This window comes from Sander lucioperca, chromosome 17 (genome assembly GCF_008315115.2).
Source record: "Sander lucioperca isolate FBNREF2018 chromosome 17, SLUC_FBN_1.2, whole genome shotgun sequence".
Classification (NCBI taxonomy): domain Eukaryota; kingdom Metazoa; phylum Chordata; class Actinopteri; order Perciformes; family Percidae; genus Sander; species Sander lucioperca.
The window spans coordinates 29,696,981-29,716,653 of NC_050189.1; the positions used below are offsets into that span (position 1 = coordinate 29,696,981).

Here is a 19,673-nt window from a genome sequence, read left to right on the forward strand (position 1 = left end):
AACCGCTGCAATGTTAACGACTGAGTCCACGAATCCCACTGCAACTTCTGACCAAACTGCCACAACAGCCTCAATGTTGTCAACTGATGCAACGTCTTCCACTGACTACATCACAACCACTGAATCAACTGTAACAAGTGAACCTACTCAGGGCACATCCACATCTGATATATCTGGTACGACTGAGGTAACAATTGGACAAACTGATGGCACTTCCACAACAGATGAAGTTGGTACTACGGATGTAACAACTGGGCAAACTATTGGCACGTCCACAACCGATCAATCTGGAACCACTGAGGTAACAAGTGAGCAAACTGGTGGCACGTCCACAACTGATCAATCTGGGACAACTGAGGTTACAAGTGGGCCAACTGAAGGGACCTCCACAACTGATCAATCTGATAAAACGGAGGTAACAAATGTGCAAACTGATGGCACCTCTACAACTGATCAGACTTATACAACAAATGAATCGTCCACAGCTGAGTCCACTGAGACCTCGTTAACAACCGACCAAACTGATACAACCGCTGCAATGTTAACGACTGAGTCCACGAATCCCACTGCAACTTCTGACCAAACTGCCACAACAGTCTCAATGTTGTCAACAGGGGACACTGATGCAACGTCTTCCACTGACTACATCACAACCACTGAATCAACTGTAACAAGTGAACCTACTCAGGGCACATCCACATCTGATATATCTGGTACGACTGAGGTAACAATTGGACAAACTGATGGCACTTCCACAACAGATGAAGTTGGTACTACGGATGTAACAACTGGGCAAACTATTGACACGTCCACAACCGATCAATCTGGAACCACTGAGGTAACAAGTGAGCAAACTGTTGGCACGTCCACAACTGATCAATCTGGGACAACTGAGGTTACAAGTGGGCCAACTGAAGGGACCTTCACAACTGATCAATCTGCTAAAACAGAGGTAACAAATGTGCAAACTGCTGGCACCTCTACAACTGATCAGACTTATACAACAAATGAATCGTCCACAGCTGAGTCCACTGAGACCTCGTTAACAACCGACCAAACTGATACAACCGCTGCAATGTTAACGACTGAGTCCACGAATCCCACTGCAACTTCTGACCAAACTGCCACAACAGCCTCAATGTTGTCAACTGATGCAACGTCTTCCACTGACTACATCACAACCACTGAATCAACTGTAACAAGTGAACCTACTCAGGGCACATCCACATCTGATATATCTGGTACGACTGAGGTAACAATTGGACAAACTGATGGCACTTCCACAACAGATGAAGTTGGTACTACGGATGTAACAACTGGGCAAACTATTGGCACGTCCACAACCGATCAATCTGGAACCACTGAGGTAACAAGTGAGCAAACTGGTGGCACGTCCACAACTGATCAATCTGGGACAACTGAGGTTACAAGTGGGCCAACTGAAGGGACCTTCACAACTGATCAATCTGATAAAACGGAGGTAACAAATGTGCAAACTGATGGCACCTCTACAACTGATCAGACTTATACAACAAATGAATCGTCCACAGCTGAGTCCACTGAGACCTCGTTAACAACCGACCAAACTGATACAACCGCTGCAATGTTAACGACTGAGTCCACGAATCCCACTGCAACTTCTGACCAAACTGCCACAACAGCCTCAATGTTGTCAACTGATGCAACGTCTTCCACTGACTACATCACAACCACTGAATCAACTGTAACAAGTGAACCTACTCAGGGCACATCCACATCTGATATATCTGGTACGACTGAGGTAACAATTGGACAAACTGATGGCACTTCCACAACAGATGAAGTTGGTACTACGGATGTAACAACTGGGCAAACTATTGGCACGTCCACAACCGATCAATCTGGAACCACTGAGGTAACAAGTGAGCAAACTGGTGGCACGTCCACAACTGATCAATCTGGGACAACTGAGGTTACAAGTGGGCCAACTGAAGGGACCTCCACAACTGATCAATCTGATAAAACGGAGGTAACAAATGTGCAAACTGATGGCACCTCTACAACTGATCAGACTTATACAACAAATGAATCGTCCACAGCTGAGTCCACTGAGACCTCGTTAACAACCGACCAAACTGATACAACCGCTGCAATGTTAACGACTGAGTCCACGAATCCCACTGCAACTTCTGACCAAACTGCCACAACAGTCTCAATGTTGTCAACAGGGGACACTGATGCAACGTCTTCCACTGACTACATCACAACCACTGAATCAACTGTAACAAGTGAACCTACTCAGGGCACATCCACATCTGATATATCTGGTACGACTGAGGTAACAATTGGACAAACTGATGGCACTTCCACAACAGATGAAGTTGGTACTACGGATGTAACAACTGGGCAAACTATTGACACGTCCACAACCGATCAATCTGGAACCACTGAGGTAACAAGTGAGCAAACTGTTGGCACGTCCACAACTGATCAATCTGGGACAACTGAGGTTACAAGTGGGCCAACTGAAGGGACCTTCACAACTGATCAATCTGCTAAAACAGAGGTAACAAATGTGCAAACTGCTGGCACCTCTACAACTGATCAGACTTATACAACAAATGAATCGTCCACAGCTGAGTCCACTGAGACCTCGTTAACAACCGACCAAACTGATACAACCGCTGCAATGTTAACGACTGAGTCCACGAATCCCACTGCAACTTCTGACCAAACTGCCACAACAGCCTCAATGTTGTCAACTGATGCAACGTCTTCCACTGACTACATCACAACCACTGAATCAACTGTAACAAGTGAACCTACTCAGGGCACATCCACATCTGATATATCTGGTACGACTGAGGTAACAATTGGACAAACTGATGGCACTTCCACAACAGATGAAGTTGGTACTACGGATGTAACAACTGGGCAAACTATTGGCACGTCCACAACCGATCAATCTGGAACCACTGAGGTAACAAGTGAGCAAACTGGTGGCACGTCCACAACTGATCAATCTGGGACAACTGAGGTTACAAGTGGGCCAACTGAAGGGACCTTCACAACTGATCAATCTGATAAAACGGAGGTAACAAATGTGCAAACTGATGGCACCTCTACAACTGATCAGACTTATACAACAAATGAATCGTCCACAGCTGAGTCCACTGAGACCTCGTTAACAACCGACCAAACTGATACAACCGCTGCAATGTTAACGACTGAGTCCACGAATCCCACTGCAACTTCTGACCAAACTGCCACAACAGCCTCAATGTTGTCAACTGATGCAACGTCTTCCACTGACTACATCACAACCACTGAATCAACTGTAACAAGTGAACCTACTCAGGGCACATCCACATCTGATATATCTGGTACGACTGAGGTAACAATTGGACAAACTGATGGCACTTCCACAACAGATGAAGTTGGTACTACGGATGTAACAACTGGGCAAACTATTGGCACGTCCACAACCGATCAATCTGGAACCACTGAGGTAACAAGTGAGCAAACTGGTGGCACGTCCACAACTGATCAATCTGGGACAACTGAGGTTACAAGTGGGCCAACTGAAGGGACCTCCACAACTGATCAATCTGATAAAACGGAGGTAACAAATGTGCAAACTGATGGCACCTCTACAACTGATCAGACTTATACAACAAATGAATCGTCCACAGCTGAGTCCACTGAGACCTCGTTAACAACCGACCAAACTGATACAACCGCTGCAATGTTAACGACTGAGTCCACGAATCCCACTGCAACTTCTGACCAAACTGCCACAACAGTCTCAATGTTGTCACAGGGGACACTGATGCAACGTCTTCCACTGACTACATCACAACCACTGAATCAACTGTAACAAGTGAACCTACTCAGGGCACATCCACATCTGATATATCTGGTACGACTGAGGTAACAATTGGACAAACTGATGGCACTTCCACAACAGATGAAGTTGGTACTACGGATGTAACAACTGGGCAAACTATTGACACGTCCACAACCGATCAATCTGGAACCACTGAGGTAACAAGTGAGCAAACTGTTGGCACGTCCACAACTGATCAATCTGGGACAACTGAGGTTACAAGTGGGCCAACTGAAGGGACCTTCACAACTGATCAATCTGCTAAAACAGAGGTAACAAATGTGCAAACTGCTGGCACCTCTACAACTGATCAGACTTATACAACAAATGAATCGTCCACAGCTGAGTCCACTGAGACCTCGTTAACAACCGACCAAACTGATACAACCGCTGCAATGTTAACGACTGAGTCCACGAATCCCACTGCAACTTCTGACCAAACTGCCACAACAGCCTCAATGTTGTCAACTGATGCAACGTCTTCCACTGACTACATCACAACCACTGAATCAACTGTAACAAGTGAACCTACTCAGGGCACATCCACATCTGATATATCTGGTACGACTGAGGTAACAATTGGACAAACTGATGGCACTTCCACAACAGATGAAGTTGGTACTACGGATGTAACAACTGGGCAAACTATTGGCACGTCCACAACCGATCAATCTGGAACCACTGAGGTAACAAGTGAGCAAACTGGTGGCACGTCCACAACTGATCAGACTTATACAACAAATGAATCGTCCACAGCTGAGTCCACTGAGACCTCGTTAACAACCGACCAAACTGATACAACCGCTGCAATGTTAACGACTGAGTCCACGAATCCCACTGCAACTTCTGACCACACTGCTACAACAGCCTCAATGTTGTCAACTGATGCAACGTCTTCCACTGACTACATCACAACCACTGATTCAACTGTAACAAGTGAACCTACTCAGGGCACATTCACATCTGATATATCTGGTACGACTGAGGTAACAATTGGACAAACTGATGGCACTTCCACAACAGATGAAGTTGGTACTACGGATGTAACAACTGGGCAAACTATTGGCACGTCCACAACCGATCAATCTGGAACCACTGAGGTAACAAGTGAGCAAACTGGTGGCACGTCCACAACTGATCAATCTGGGACAACTGAGGTTACAAGTGGGCCAACTGAAGGGACCTTCACAACTGATCAATCTGATAAAACGGAGGTAACAAATGTGCTATCTGATGGCACCTCTACAACTGATCAGACTTATACAACAAATGAATCGTCCACAGCTGAGTCCACTGAGACCTCGTTAACAACCGACCAAACTGATACAACCGCTGCAATGTTAACGACTGAGTCCACGAATCCCACTGCAACTTCTGACCAAACTGCCACAACAGCCTCAATGTTGTCAACTGATGCAACGTCTTCCACTGACTACATCACAACCACTGAATCAACTGTAACAAGTGAACCTACTCAGGGCACATCCACATCTGATATATCTGGTACGACTGAGGTAACAATTGGACAAACTGATGGCACTTCCACAACAGATGAAGTTGGTACTACGGATGTAACAACTGGGCAAACTATTGGCACGTCCACAACCGATCAATCTGGAACCACTGAGGTAACAAGTGAGCAAACTGGTGGCACGTCCACAACTGATCAGACTTATACAACAAATGAATCGTCCACAGCTGAGTCCACTGAGACCTCGTTAACAACCGACCAAACTGATACAACCGCTGCAATGTTAACGACTGAGTCCACGAATCCCACTGCAACTTCTGACCACACTGCTACAACAGCCTCAATGTTGTCAACTGATGCAACGTCTTCCACTGACTACATCACAACCACTGATTCAACTGTAACAAGTGAACCTACTCAGGGCACATTCACATCTGATATATCTGGTACGACTGAGGTAACAATTGGACAAACTGATGGCACTTCCACAACAGATGAAGTTGGTACTACGGATGTAACAACTGGGCAAACTATTGGCACGTCCACAACCGATCAATCTGGAACCACTGAGGTAACAAGTGAGCAAACTGGTGGCACGTCCACAACTGATCAATCTGGGACAACTGAGGTTACAAGTGGGCCAACTGAAGGGACCTTCACAACTGATCAATCTGGTAAAACGGAGGTAACAAATGTGCAAACTGATGGCACCTTTACAACTGACCAGACTTATACAACAAAAGAATCGTCCACAGCGGAGTCCACTGAGACCCCGTTAACAACCGACCAAACTGATACAACCGCTGCAATGTTAACGACTGAGTCCACGAATCCCACTGCAACTTCTGACCAAACTGCCACAACAGCCTCAATGTTGTCAACAGGGGACACTGATGCAACGTCTTCCACTGACTACATCACAACCACTGAATCAACTGTAACAAGTGAACCTACTCAGGGCACATCCACATCTGATATATCTGGTACGACTGAGGTAACAATTGGACAAACTGATGGCACTTCCACAACAGATGAAGTTGGTACTACGGATGTAACAACTGGGCAAACTATTGACACGTCCACAACCGATCAATCTGGAACCACTGAGGTAACAAGTGAGCAAACTGGTGGCACGTCCACAACTGATCAATCTGGGACAACTGAGGTTACAAGTGGGCCAACTGAAGGGTCCTCCACAACTGATCAATCTGATAAAACGGAGGTAACAAATGTGCAAACTGCTGGCACCTCTACAACTGATCAGACTTATACAACAAATGAATCGTCCACAGCTGAGTCCACTGAGACCTCGTTAACAACCGACCAAACTGATACAACCGCTGCAATGTTAACGACTGAGTCCACGAATCCCACTGCAACTTCTGACCAAACTGCCACAACAGCCTCAATGTTGTCAACTGATGCAACGTCTTCCACTGACTACATCACAACCACTGAATCAACTGTAACAAGTGAACCTACTCAGGGCACATCCACATCTGATATATCTGGTACGACTGAGGTAACAATTGGACAAACTGATGGCACTTCCACAACAGATGAAGTTGGTACTACGGATGTAACAACTGGGCAAACTATTGGCACGTCCACAACCGATCAATCTAGAACCACTGAGGTAACAAGTGAGCATACTGGTGGCACGTCCACAACTGATCATTCTGGGACAACTGAGGTTACAAGTGGGCCAACTGAAGGGACCTTCACAACTGATCAATCTGGTAAAACAGAGGTAACAAATGTGCAAACTGATGGCACCTCTACAACTGATCAGACTTATACAACAAATGAATCGTACACAGCTGAGTCCACTGAGACCTCGTTAACAACCGACCAAACTGATACAACCGCTGCAATGTTAACGACTGAGTCCACGAATCCCACTGCAACGTCTGACCAAACTGCCACAACAGCCTCAATGTTGTCAACTGATGCAACGTCTTCCACTGACTACATCACAACCACTGAATCAACTGTAACAAGTGAACCTACTCAGGGCACATCCACATCTGATATATCTGGTACGACTGAGGTAACAATTGGACAAACTGATGGCACTTCCACAACAGATGAAGTTGGTACTACGGATGTAACAACTGGGCAAACTATTGGCACGTCCACAACCGATCAATCTGGAACCACTGAGGTAACAAGTGAGAAAACTGTTGGCACGTCCACAACTGATCAATCTGGGACAACTGAGGTTACAAGTGGGCCAACTGAAGGGACCTTCACAACTGATCAATCTGATAAAACGGAGGTAACAAATGTGCAAACTGATGGCACCTCTACAACTGATCAGACTTATACAACAAATGAATCGTCCACAGCTGAGTCCACTGAGACCTCGTTAACAACCGACCAAACTGATACAACCGCTGCAATGTTAACGACTGAGTCCACGAATCCCAATGCAACTTCCGACCAAACTGCCACAACAGTCTCAATGTTGTCAACAGTTGGTACTACGGATGTGACAACTGAGCAAACTATTGGCACATCCACAACCGATCAATCTGGAACCAGTAAGGTAACAAGTGAGCAAACTGGTGGCACATCCACAACTGATCAATCTGTGACATCTGAGGTTACAATTGGGCAAACTGATGGCACCTCTACAACTGCTCAGACTTATACAACAGATGAATTGTCCACAGCAAAGTCCACTGAAACCTCTTTAACAACCATTCAAACCTATCCATCTGCTGCAATCTTAACAACTCAGTCTACTGATCCCACTGAAACTTCTGACCAAACTGCCACAACGGTATCAATCTTATCAACTGCGTACATTGATGCAACTTCTTCCAGCGACTATATCACAACCACTGAATCATCTGTAACAAGTGAACCCACTAAGGGCACATCAACATCTGATCTATCTGGCATGACTGAGGTTATAAGTGGACAAACTCATGGCACTTCCACAACTGATGAATTTGGTACCACTGAGATTACAACTCCCTCGACTGGTGGCACATCCACAACTGATCCATTTGGAACAACTGAGGTAACAATTGGACAAACTGTTGGCACTTCTACATCAGATGAAGTTCGTTCTACGGATGTAACAACTGGGCAAACTATTGGCACGTCCACAAGCGATCAATCTGGAACCACTGGTGACACGTCCACAACTGATCAATCTGGGACATCTGAAGTTACAAGTGGGCAAACCGATGGCACCTCTACAACTGATCAGACTTATACAACAGATGAATTGTCCACAGCAAAGTCCACTGACACCTCTTTAACAACCATTCAAACCTATCCATCTGCTGCAATCTTAACAACTCAGTCTACTGATCCCACTGAAACGTCTGACCAAACTGCCACAACGGTATCAATCTTATCAACTGTGTATACTGATGTAACTTCTTCCAACGATTACATCACAACCACTGAATCATCTGTAACAAGTGAACCCACTAAGGGCACATCCACATCTGATCTATCTGGCATGACTGAGGTAATAAGTGGACAAACTCATGGCACTTCCACAACTGATGAATTTGGTACCACTGAGATTACAACTCCCTCAACTGGTGGCATATCCACAACTGATCAATTTGGAACAACTGAGGTAACAATTGGACAAACTGATGGCACTTCCACAACAGATGAAGTTCGTACTACGGATGTAACAACTGGGCAAACTATTGGCACATCCACAATCGATCAATCTGGAACCACTGAGGTAACAAGTGAGCAAACTAGTGGGACTTCTACAATTGATCAATCTGGGACAACTGAGGTTACAAGTGGGCTAACTGAAGGGACCTTCACAACTTATCAATCTGATAAAACGGAGGTAACAAATGTGCAAACTGATGGCACCTCTACAACTGATCAGACTTATACAACAAATGAATCCTACACAGCTGTTTCCAGTGATGCCACTTTAACAACTGACAAAACTGATACAACTGCTGCAATTTCCAATAATCCCACCACAACTTCTTCCAGTGATTACATCACAACCCCTGAATCAGCTGTACCAAGTGAACCCACGGAGGACACATCCACAACTGTATCTAGTATAACCAAGGTAACAACTGGGCAAACTGATGGCACTTCAATGACTGACCAGACTGGTACAACTCATTTAACAACAATGAAAACTTCTGGCACTTCCACAACTGATCAACCCAGAACAACTGAGGTAACAATTGGGCCGACTGAAGGCATCTCAACTCATCAATCCGATAAAACTGATGTAACAACTGTGCAACTAACCACAACATCCACTAACCCACCCACTCAGCCACCATCAACAGCCCCAACTAACCCTCCTACAAATCCAGCAACTCAGCCAACCACTGAACCAACAGTTTCCACAGTGGAGCCATTAAAATGTCAGAATGGCGGAACATTCAATGGATACAACTGTACATGTCCTATTGGACTTAATGGAACTGTTTGTGAATATGTTATTATTAATGTTGAGCCAGGTAAATCATATAATTCAATCTTTCGGATTTTTCAAGTCTGTTTTAAATCTTTCAAATGTTTTGGTCTATGTAATAATCAATTAAACGCTTGTTTCTTTTTACAGTTTTATTCAACAGAATGGCATTGGTTAATTTGGTGATCAACCAAGAATATAATGTAAAATATGAGGACAAAACATCACTTGAATACAAAGAATTTGTTGGGAACTTCACCAACCAGGTGAGATACAGGGATACAACATGCTTGTTTAAATCATTGTTCTTGTGGAAGCTATTTATGTATTGTCATTTTTGTTTTTAAAAGAATATTCTCCTCAAAGTCCAATCTGAATTTCCATGAAACAGTGACTTCTGTGCCATATTTTGAATATTTGCACACTTTTCCTAATCAAAAGGTTTGACATATTATGTTAAGACCATAGAAAGCACTCTCCAGTCAAGTTTAAAGTTGATATTGGTAGTTAATGTAATACCATGGTCCAGATCAATCTCATTAAAGTAAATCAATGCCAAGTTAAAATAAAACTGGACCGTAGTTAATAGATTTGGGGACTCATCCATGCCCTCAAGATAAAATTGCAGTCTTGCTATAGCTATATGAATTATCATTGGTGTCAGGATGGTATTGTATCCCTCTGTACAACACCAAACATTGTTGAAAAACCACTTGTGTTAAACTTGGAAAAACATTGCTGAACAGGATATGACACCACCTGTCTGCTGCATAAAAAAATAACTATACCAACACGGGCCTGGTATTGCTCCAACATGAGCAGTCCAGAGGGTTATCATGTGGGGAAGGGACATCACATTTCGAAGACACCCCACTTTTTGTGCTTGATTATCAGACCGTGTGCCTTGATCCATCTATCTTTTACAAGAGAATGAATGATCCTAAAAACATCATATAACCCATGGTATTACCTTAAAGACATTGTGTATTTTATTTTATCTTTTTTTCAGATGGAGAAATATTACATAGCAAAAAAGATACCAAACTTTAAAGAAGTGGTGGTAATTAGTGTCAGGTAATGTACTATTATTTTTGGAATCCAAATACTTCTTATTGAAGTAATCTCAAGACAGATGTAATTTGATTTTGTTTGTATACCTACTTTTAACATTACACTGGTTTAAGTTACCAATCTTTTTCTTAAGAAAGTTGCTCTCCTTTTCTTTTCTCTCAGCCCTGGAAACCCTTTGGTCAGATTCTCAAATAACACTGTGGATGAGGTAAAGCAATTTACCACTATAACAACTTTCCAGCTGTGCACTGAGTCAGAGATGAGAAAAACAAACTGGTCATTAATTTCTTTGTCTTTATTTCAGATAAGATTATGGGATGAAGCCATGGCGATCTACAGTATTACACCAAGAGCAAAAGGGTAAATAGAGAACTTTTCTTTTGTAAAATATAAATAAAATAATAGAAAATATGTATAAAGAATATCAGTTATCAGAAGTACCCATTATTTACCAATAGAGCTAAGGTTTTACAAATACTGTATGTGCATTATCAAATAATGCAATAAAACCCAGTTGTACTACCTATTCTAATATGAAATTGCTGCAGAAAATCTAGCATAGAGAAATGTTAACCAAGAACCATGACAACACGTATTTTATAGATCATTATGCAACAAGTAGATCCTGCTTAAAGTAGCTAAATCTGTCAATGAAAAAAATATCTATTTTTAAGTAGATATCTTAGTTACAACAAGATTGAGCCAGCAAAGCAGTTTTGTGTTTATATGTATTATATATATTAAATGTTCTGAGTTAGCGTATTATGTCAAAAGAGTATTTTAATCAGCCTATGGGATTAACATTGGCTTTGTGTTTCTGTTTCAAATGCTGAATCAATCAGCCTAAGAAAACTCTAGGAACATATCTGAAAAGGCCTAGGTTGAAATTGAGGATGGATGGAATCATCAATTTTTTATTCATTTTGTTTGTCTAACAGCAGTCTCCAGCTATGGTGCCTCACCTTTGGATTTTTAACTGATTATTATTACATAGCTGAACAAATGAGGTTGTGAAAAGACAAAAGAATTTTGACAATCTCACTAATATTTCCTATTTTGAGTAGCAACTTTTTTTTTTTTTTTTTTTAGAACTTCTAAACGTCTCACTGAAACTGTTGTATGAATTTTTGTTTGCCTCAGGGTTAATGTCACACATTATGTGGGTCTGGCGATTCCAAATAATGCTAGTGCTGAACAACTATATAAGGAAGATGTTGAAGCAATTAAGCAGGCTGTTGATGGCCTTCTTAGCTGCACAGGAGGTAAGACAGACAATACATAATTATATATACACACTTGGCAAAACATGAAATAAAAAAAAGCGTGGCTAAAAAGACACTGATTATCAACAAACATGATCAACAATTGTCCGTACTATTCTTGTGCATATGGCAAAGTAATTTTTTGTCCTGTTCTTGAATTTTCAGAATGTCCTGATTTCAACGTCACTGCTCCACCCACAGTGATTACAACAGAGGCTGATTTGGGATGTCAGTATTACCACAACATGTGTGTGTGTGTGTGTGTGTGTGTGGGTGTGTGGGTGTGTGGGTGTGTGTGTGTGTGTGTGTGTGTGTGTGTGTGTGTGTGTGTGTGTGTGTGTGTGCGCGCACGTGCGTGTTTGGGTTTGTTTGTTTTGTATGCAAAGTATGCAATTAGTATACTTTTTTTAACAGCTTATTTTAATTCTTTATGTCTTTGTTTATCTTCCTTCTCCTGTCATGCACCAGCGATCTGTGAACAGTTTGTTAATGAATCAGGCGTTTCTGTATACTACCAACCTGTGCACATTGATGGAAAGATAACATGTGTGACTGTATGCCACAGTCAACATTCACATCATAAAAGATGCTACAACAGGGGACTCTGCATAGTGTACAAAGTCACTGGACCTCTTTGCAAGTAAGTTGACAATGCTGTCAGTTTGTATGCTTGTCCTACAGTGCTTCTGGTAAACTTCTAAGAGCCATGATATTCATCCATCCATCCATTTTCATCCTTGGTCGGGTCGCTGGGGCAGCAGCTCTAACAGAGGCCCCCAAACTTTCCTTTTCCTACCCACCAGCTCTGATTGGGAGATCCCGAGGTGTTCCCAGGCCACTGTTGAGATGTAATCTTTCCACACAGTGCTGGGTCTTCCCCAAGGCCTCCTACCAGCTGGACATGCCTGGAACACCTCCCTAGGGAGGCGCCCAGGGGGCATCATTACCAGAGGCCCGAAACACCTTGGCTGGCTTCTTTTAACGCAAAAGAGCAGCGGCTCTACTCCGAGTTCCTCACAGATGACTGAGCTTCTTACCCTATCTCTAAGGGAGATGCCAGCAATTCTCATGGGAAAACCCATTTTGGACGCTTGTAATCGCAATCTAGTTCTTTCAGTCATGACCCAACCTTCATGACCATAGGTGAGGGTAGGAATGAAAATTGACCAGTAGATCGAGAGCTTTGCCTTCTGGCTCAGCTCTATTTTCGTCACAATGGTGCGGTAAAGCAAATGCAATACCTGCTGCTCCGATTCTCTGGCCACTCTCCCACTTCATTGTCCCCTCACTGGCAAACAACATTCTGAGGTACTTGACCTCCTTCACTTTAGGTAAGGACACATTCCCTACCCGGAGCATGACCTCAGATTAAGAAATGCTAATCCTCATCCCAGCTGCTTCGACTCATAATATACTTGCTTTTAACAGTGTGTACTTGTAGACAGGCAGCTGTAATGTGAGCAAGGTTGTTCACATAGTTGCTTGCGTATTTTGTGTGTATGTAGATTCATATTTCTGTCCCCGTCACTTATATAGTTCCTCGTTGATATTCTTACTAAAATCTCTAACACTATAGATTGTGGCCCGCAACATACAGCATGATTCCACCTAACAGTTTATAGAGCAAAAGACAAACATCGGAGTTGCTGTATTTGAAGGTTAAATTAGCTTCGTAACTTAAACATCAAATACTTGAAGAGGTAGGGCTTTATATCACCAACAAATATTGTAAATCCACAACACTTGCTAAAAACGAACCCACATTGGGTTTAAAGAATCCGTTTCATTCAAGCCATTGCCAAATGAGTTGATGCAAAGCTAATTAAGACTATCGGCTCCACACAACTCTCTCTGTATTTCTCAGTATGACTATGTTCAGAACATGGTGTCGTCCGGCGACTCTCACACGTAGAAAATTGACTGAAGATAATTACCTTTTCTGAAGAGTCCATCTTTTAAATCCTCCGTGTCCCGCTTGGCTAAAAGCAACTGTGTGGAGGAGGTGTGGGGGTGGTCTGAGATCACGGAAGGCACTATAGCTTTAACTCCTGACTTATTTGTCATAACATCCAACTTAATTTCAGTTCCCTGTTATACAGATCAATGAAATTGACTGTTCAGATGAGGTTCTGTGTAATGAGAATTTAAAGAATTGCTGCTTTTTGCTGCCTCATAGTCTCTTTAGTTTGACTTTGTTCTTCCTCCTGTTTCAGGTGTCATAACGTGGCTGAGACTTGGTACTTGAATGAGGACTGTAGCCTACCTATACAGAGGACTGCTTTCTATGCAGGGTTAAGTGGGACCCTTGCTTGTCTGTTAGTGATAGTGGGAGTCTTGGCTGCATTCTTACTGAGGAACCAACGAAGACAAAAGAGGTAAGCTGTACACTTATATAACTGGATACTCCTCACCGTACAAAAGTGAAGCCAAAATATGTCGAGTACGGGATTGTAATTTTGGAGTCTACGCAGTAGTGATCGGGCGCTGGAGCCATGGTATCGAAGTCCCGCCCATACACCCACCCCCACCATAATGACCAAAACCCCATTTTATCAGAATACAGCATAGAGAATCTGCTTAAAAATATAGGAAATATTGGATAGGATAGAACAACGCATGTAATTCTGCTATATAAAACATCACATTCATTATTAGTTTCAGTTGTTGTCCTTTTTGAAACATTTTCTATAGGCTTTAAAAACAAACAAACAAAAAACAATTCCAGTGCTGGTTCCATGGTATCAGAATTTTGAATAGCCATTATGGAAATATTAATTGGTCATGTGACAAGGGTGGGGAAGATTGGCAGAAGAGGCAGCCAAGTGACAGTACTTTGATCCAATGGAAATCACAATTGTCCGATTGGCAGCACTTTAGCCCAATGCATTGCAGGGGGGGCACCAAGGGGGGCAATCATATTTCAGGGGGGGGCGGGTGCCATCCAAGGCCCCCCTTCTAGCCCCGCCCCTGACAAGGTCTATACTGTTTAGGATGGGTATTGCCTTTAATTTTGCCACTTTAATACCACAGGACCACAAGTATTTCTTTTGTAAAGTAAATTGATAAAACCTGCTCTGCTGTGTGTGCAGGAGAAGAGACATTAAAGAGCAGCTGGTGAACGAATGGCTGAATGAGGACTTTGAGTGGCCCAGATCCAGCACTGCCATTCACAATGCTGGTAATGTATTTAATTATTTATTTATTAATTAAGTATTTATTACCTAAAGTGAAGCATACAATCTTTGTTTAGCCACTTTGTGATTTAGTTAAAATAAATGAATAAAATAAAATAGTTAAAGCATCCAATAGTGTCAAAGTAAAGCAATGAAATGTATCATGATACTGATACTTTTGTACTGTAAATAGCAAACTCAAAAATCTGTCCCTTATGACAGAGCAAGATGTTTACTTTAAAATAAGAACATTGTGTCAGTCTGACCGGTTGCTTAAGATTTGATGTGGTTTCTGCTCCAGGGTGTGTTCCTTATCCTCTGTTGATATGCAACCCATACAAGTAAAACAACCTTTGAACGTACACATGTTCCACAAAAACAAGTTCCTTCCCGAGGCTATTTTGCAGAGGCACCGTGACAATTGTGAATGGTTTAAAGAAATGCCAATAAACCAGAGCACGTTTTTCTCCCATCCGACATCCAGCGACTATGACTATGACCCAGCTAATTGTCAATAAGCCTGCCCTTTTACAGGTTTGGGCTTCAGGACTTGGTGCTTTGACAACAGTTCCAGATATAATTTAAACCAGCTTCAAAGAACCAACCAATCCAGACTCATGTCAACTTGTCGACATTGTAATCTGAATAATTTGGTTATCCACTTATAAAGAACAGGGTCCTGACAGAAACTGAAGAGTTGGTGATAATTCTCTGAGTTCATCACTATGACCGGCCCTTTTTACAGTAAACATAGCCATTTCATACATTGTTAATATAATGTAACTGATGTTAGCACAACCCTCGTGTTGTCCTTGGGTCAAATTTGACCCGTTTTCAAAGTTTTTTATATCAGAAATATGGGTTTCTTTCAACAAAATTGCCCAAATTTAACATTGATTCATGGATGGACATTGTATAGAACCCATACAATAAGCAGATGAAATATATGATTACTTTAATTGAATTTTGGGTGTTTTATTCAATTTTAAAGAATTTGAAAAAATGTTTTAATGGTTTTCACAACAGTATATCCTGACTAAACCTTGACATAAACCAGTCTGCAATTATCCACTCAACATCCTCAGATCTTAACTACTTTTTTTAAACTAAAAAAGTTGGCACAATGTCATAAAAACTAGGTTTATTGACCATGAATCAAAAAAGCATTATAAAAAAGTGACAAAAACATTGGGAAAAAGATTTTGTGTTTTGACGAAAGTTAATGGTCGACAGGAAGACAACACAAGGGTTAAAAAAAAACAAAACAACAAAAATATGTTTTTAATCTGCTTTATACATACAGTATATGTAATGGCCATTCTTAGATTTTTTTTTCAGTAGGCATAAAATGACATTTAGTCTTAACCCTTGTGCTGTCTTCCCGTCGACTATGCAACTTTTTTAGTTTTTCTGGGTCAAAATATGAAAATCCCTGATGTTTTTGAAGCTTTTTTCAACGTTATTTTTTCAATTATTTTCTTCAAATGCTATAAAATTGAATTAAACTCCCAAATTTAATGAAATTAGTGAACTTGATCATTTATTTTACGTTGTATGGAACCATGCACGTTACTTCTTTTTGACAAGATTGGTTGAAAGAAACCCAAATTTCTTATATAGGAACTGAAAATGGGTCAAATTTGACCCGAGGACAACAGGAGGGTTAATGTGATTGCCCAATAACCCCTGACTGTTTTGCTACCTTTAGGAGATCTCCACAACCTTGTTTACACACATGAAGACTCTGGACCGTCTTTGGATACTGACGACAGACTGCCGAGCTCATCCGCGAGTATTTACGGGCTGGACACTGAGTACCAGCTGTCAGATACACCATACAGACACAATACTCCAACTACTAATACTCTCTCATTTTCTAATGCTGGACACCTACAATCTGCCAGCCTGCCTCAACCTCAGAGACACTTCTCATCCAACTAGCTGGTAAGTGCACATCCACAGAAAATCAGAAGATAGTATTATTCTATTATGAATAGCATTGCTTTCATTTCACCGACTTCACTTTTTCATTCATATTCCTTCATATTTCATATTTCTTCTCATATTTCATATTTCTTCTCATATTCATATATTTCATATATTTCTTCTCATTATATGCCCAAGATCTTCCCCCGTTGTCACTGTTTTGGTTTGTTTTGTAAAAAGAAAAATAAGTTTGATGAAATATTAACAACAGAGGTAAAGATGAAACAGATACAGATAGCTTTATTTATCCCCGAAGGGCAAAAATAGTTGAAATAAGAACTGAATAAAGACGATAAAGTACGATAAAGAGAGACAAGTTAAAATAATAAAAAAATCAATAAAGTGCAGAGCTTATTGGACATATTCCACTGTTGCTCCATCCAGCACTTAGCACCGCCCAAGACAATTGTGATTGGTTTAAAGAAATGCCAATAAACTAGAGCACATTTTTCTCCCATCCCAGAATGCTGTGTGGACTAGCCAGACCCTCCTCCAAAGCGCTGTGTGGGAAGGTCTGGCAAAGCGAGACTCATTGTAGTGTTAATTGTAAAAAAAACATTTTTTTTTGCTTAGTTTACTTACTTTGATTCTGTCATTGATTCTGATATGTCATGTTTACATTTATGTAATTCCTTTGTTTCATTCTTTCCTTTCTCTTTTCTTTTTTTCTGTCCACAGATGAGGATCAGCAGGCCTCAGATGAAGACATCCCAGGATGACTGAGCCCTAACTCTGCATCATTATGGACAAAGTCTCCGTTCGTCTGTCAAACTATTGACTCTGTCACTTGCTCTTTTTTTTTATGGCTTTCTGAATATAATATATACGTATCTATATGTACTGGTTTTAGGGGTTTGATTTATGTATTTATTTATTTATTTGTTGTGTATTGTAAAATGGAAACAGGGTAAATGCATAGTTTCTGTCTCCCCCATGAGGAATTCTAAGTAATGACAACAAAACTGTCGACGCATCCACCTGATACAAGCCTTCTGTGTGACCGGTGCTATCTAAAGAAGTAGAAGAAAGTACAACTATGTAAAGTGGCTACAAGTAGAGGTTTGGAGGTTTAAAACCAGATTTCTAAATTGAGTTGAAATGGGGTTGATCAGAGCGCTGACACTGAACCAAACCGTACATTTGCCATTAAACCAGAACAGTGAGGTAAGAGACACTAACCAGCTTCATAGAGCTGAGGGGAACTGCAGAGTCTGATGACAATTCACTGTTGGTCCGTCAATTCGAGCGACACTTTTCACATTACGTCATTATTATTGACCAATTATTGATATAAAAACAGAATTTGACTCTGGGACACCTTACGGACTGCCTGGGCAATGCCATACTACCTATTTATTAGATTAGATTAGATTCAACTTTATTGTCATTGTGCAGAGTACAAGTACAAAGACAACGAAATGCAGTTTGCGTCTAACCAGAAGTGCAAAAAAGCAGAAAAAGTGCAATGTGATATATAAAGTATAGACAGGTGGTGCATAGGCAGGAAGAAGTATATTGCAGTGTTATAAGAGCAGAATAAATATGGCTATGTAATACGAACAGTGTATGAACAACATGTACAGATATGTGCAATGTAGTAGCAGTGACATTATAATAGTAGTACGAATAACATGGATATATGCAGTGTATTAGCAGAATATATAATAAGAAAAACAATAAATATGGATATTCTGTATGTATTCCGTTAGGCTCTTAAATTTTGCTGATGGCAGCCACCCGTAACATTCAGAGCTTGTAATCCTGGGGAAGCATAATGCTTCGATTTATGTTCTTATTACTTTACTTAAATTGGTTTATGGTTGTATATTTATTTAATTTAGCTTAATTTTGTTGGCCTGTGTGTGCTTTGCTGCTCTTGCCTGGGTTCGCCAATTTGTTGACTACAGACATGTTGGTGGATTGAATGATTGCGAATGATTGCACATCTAAGGATTTCTTTTGTTAAGATATGATTTTGCACTATCAATGTTGTTTTAGCCTCAATGCTTTATGCACTATGAAAATAAAAAGTTCCTTGACTGACAAGGCTCTGTGAGTTTCTTTCCATCGGAGTTGTTCACAGAGGTACATTTTTATGTCTCTTTTTTAATGTCTTCGGGTTAGGATAGCAAAGATGCACATTATCTGTAGGTCAAACTGTTCCTTAAAGCAATGATCTCAAAGATTTCCGTATCTATTTCCTAGTCTATATCGACGGTGATTCATTTACGGGATCGTTCAGGTGCCGCCGGAAATTCCGCCGGATGTCCCTTTATTTCGGCCGGATGTTCGTCTCCTTACGCTTTTTTTGTGTTGGCATTAGGCTCGTTCGAGATAAACAAGATCTATGCAGGATGGATCAGATCAGGTTAGATTTGTGTGTGACTTGATGACGTCATGCACATGTGGGCATTGATAACCA

The 19,673-nt window shown here is 41.4% G+C and overlaps 1 protein-coding gene across 1 annotated transcript; it reads left to right on the forward strand.

The window, feature by feature from the left end:
• Positions 1–9,488: 9,488 nt before the first annotated feature.
• LOC116043367 lies at positions 9,489–18,095 on the forward strand. The gene is made up of 12 exons (XM_031289976.1): positions 9,489–9,805; positions 9,910–10,025; positions 10,769–10,833; positions 10,993–11,038; positions 11,135–11,190; positions 11,971–12,092; positions 12,258–12,320; positions 12,561–12,732; positions 14,306–14,467; positions 15,182–15,270; positions 16,974–17,209; positions 17,930–18,095. The coding sequence occupies exons 2-11, from the start codon at positions 9,924–9,926 to the stop codon at positions 17,204–17,206; spliced, it is 1,110 nt and encodes a 369-aa protein (XP_031145836.1). The 5' UTR covers positions 9,489–9,805; positions 9,910–9,923; the 3' UTR covers positions 17,207–17,209; positions 17,930–18,095.
• Positions 18,096–19,673: the final 1,578 nt, after the last annotated feature.

Bases quoted from the DNA above. Each gene is read 5' to 3' on its own strand.
- LOC116043367 (XM_031289976.1), top strand. From the start codon at position 9,924: ATGGCATTGGTTAATTTGGTGATCAACCAAGAATATAATGTAAAATAT. The intron at 10,026-10,768 runs GTGAGATACAGG...TCTTTTTTTCAG, and splicing joins TTGGGAACTTCACCAACCAG to ATGGAGAAATATTACATAGC. The intron at 12,733-14,305 runs GTAAGTTGACAA...CTCCTGTTTCAG, and splicing joins GTCACTGGACCTCTTTGCAA to GTGTCATAACGTGGCTGAGA.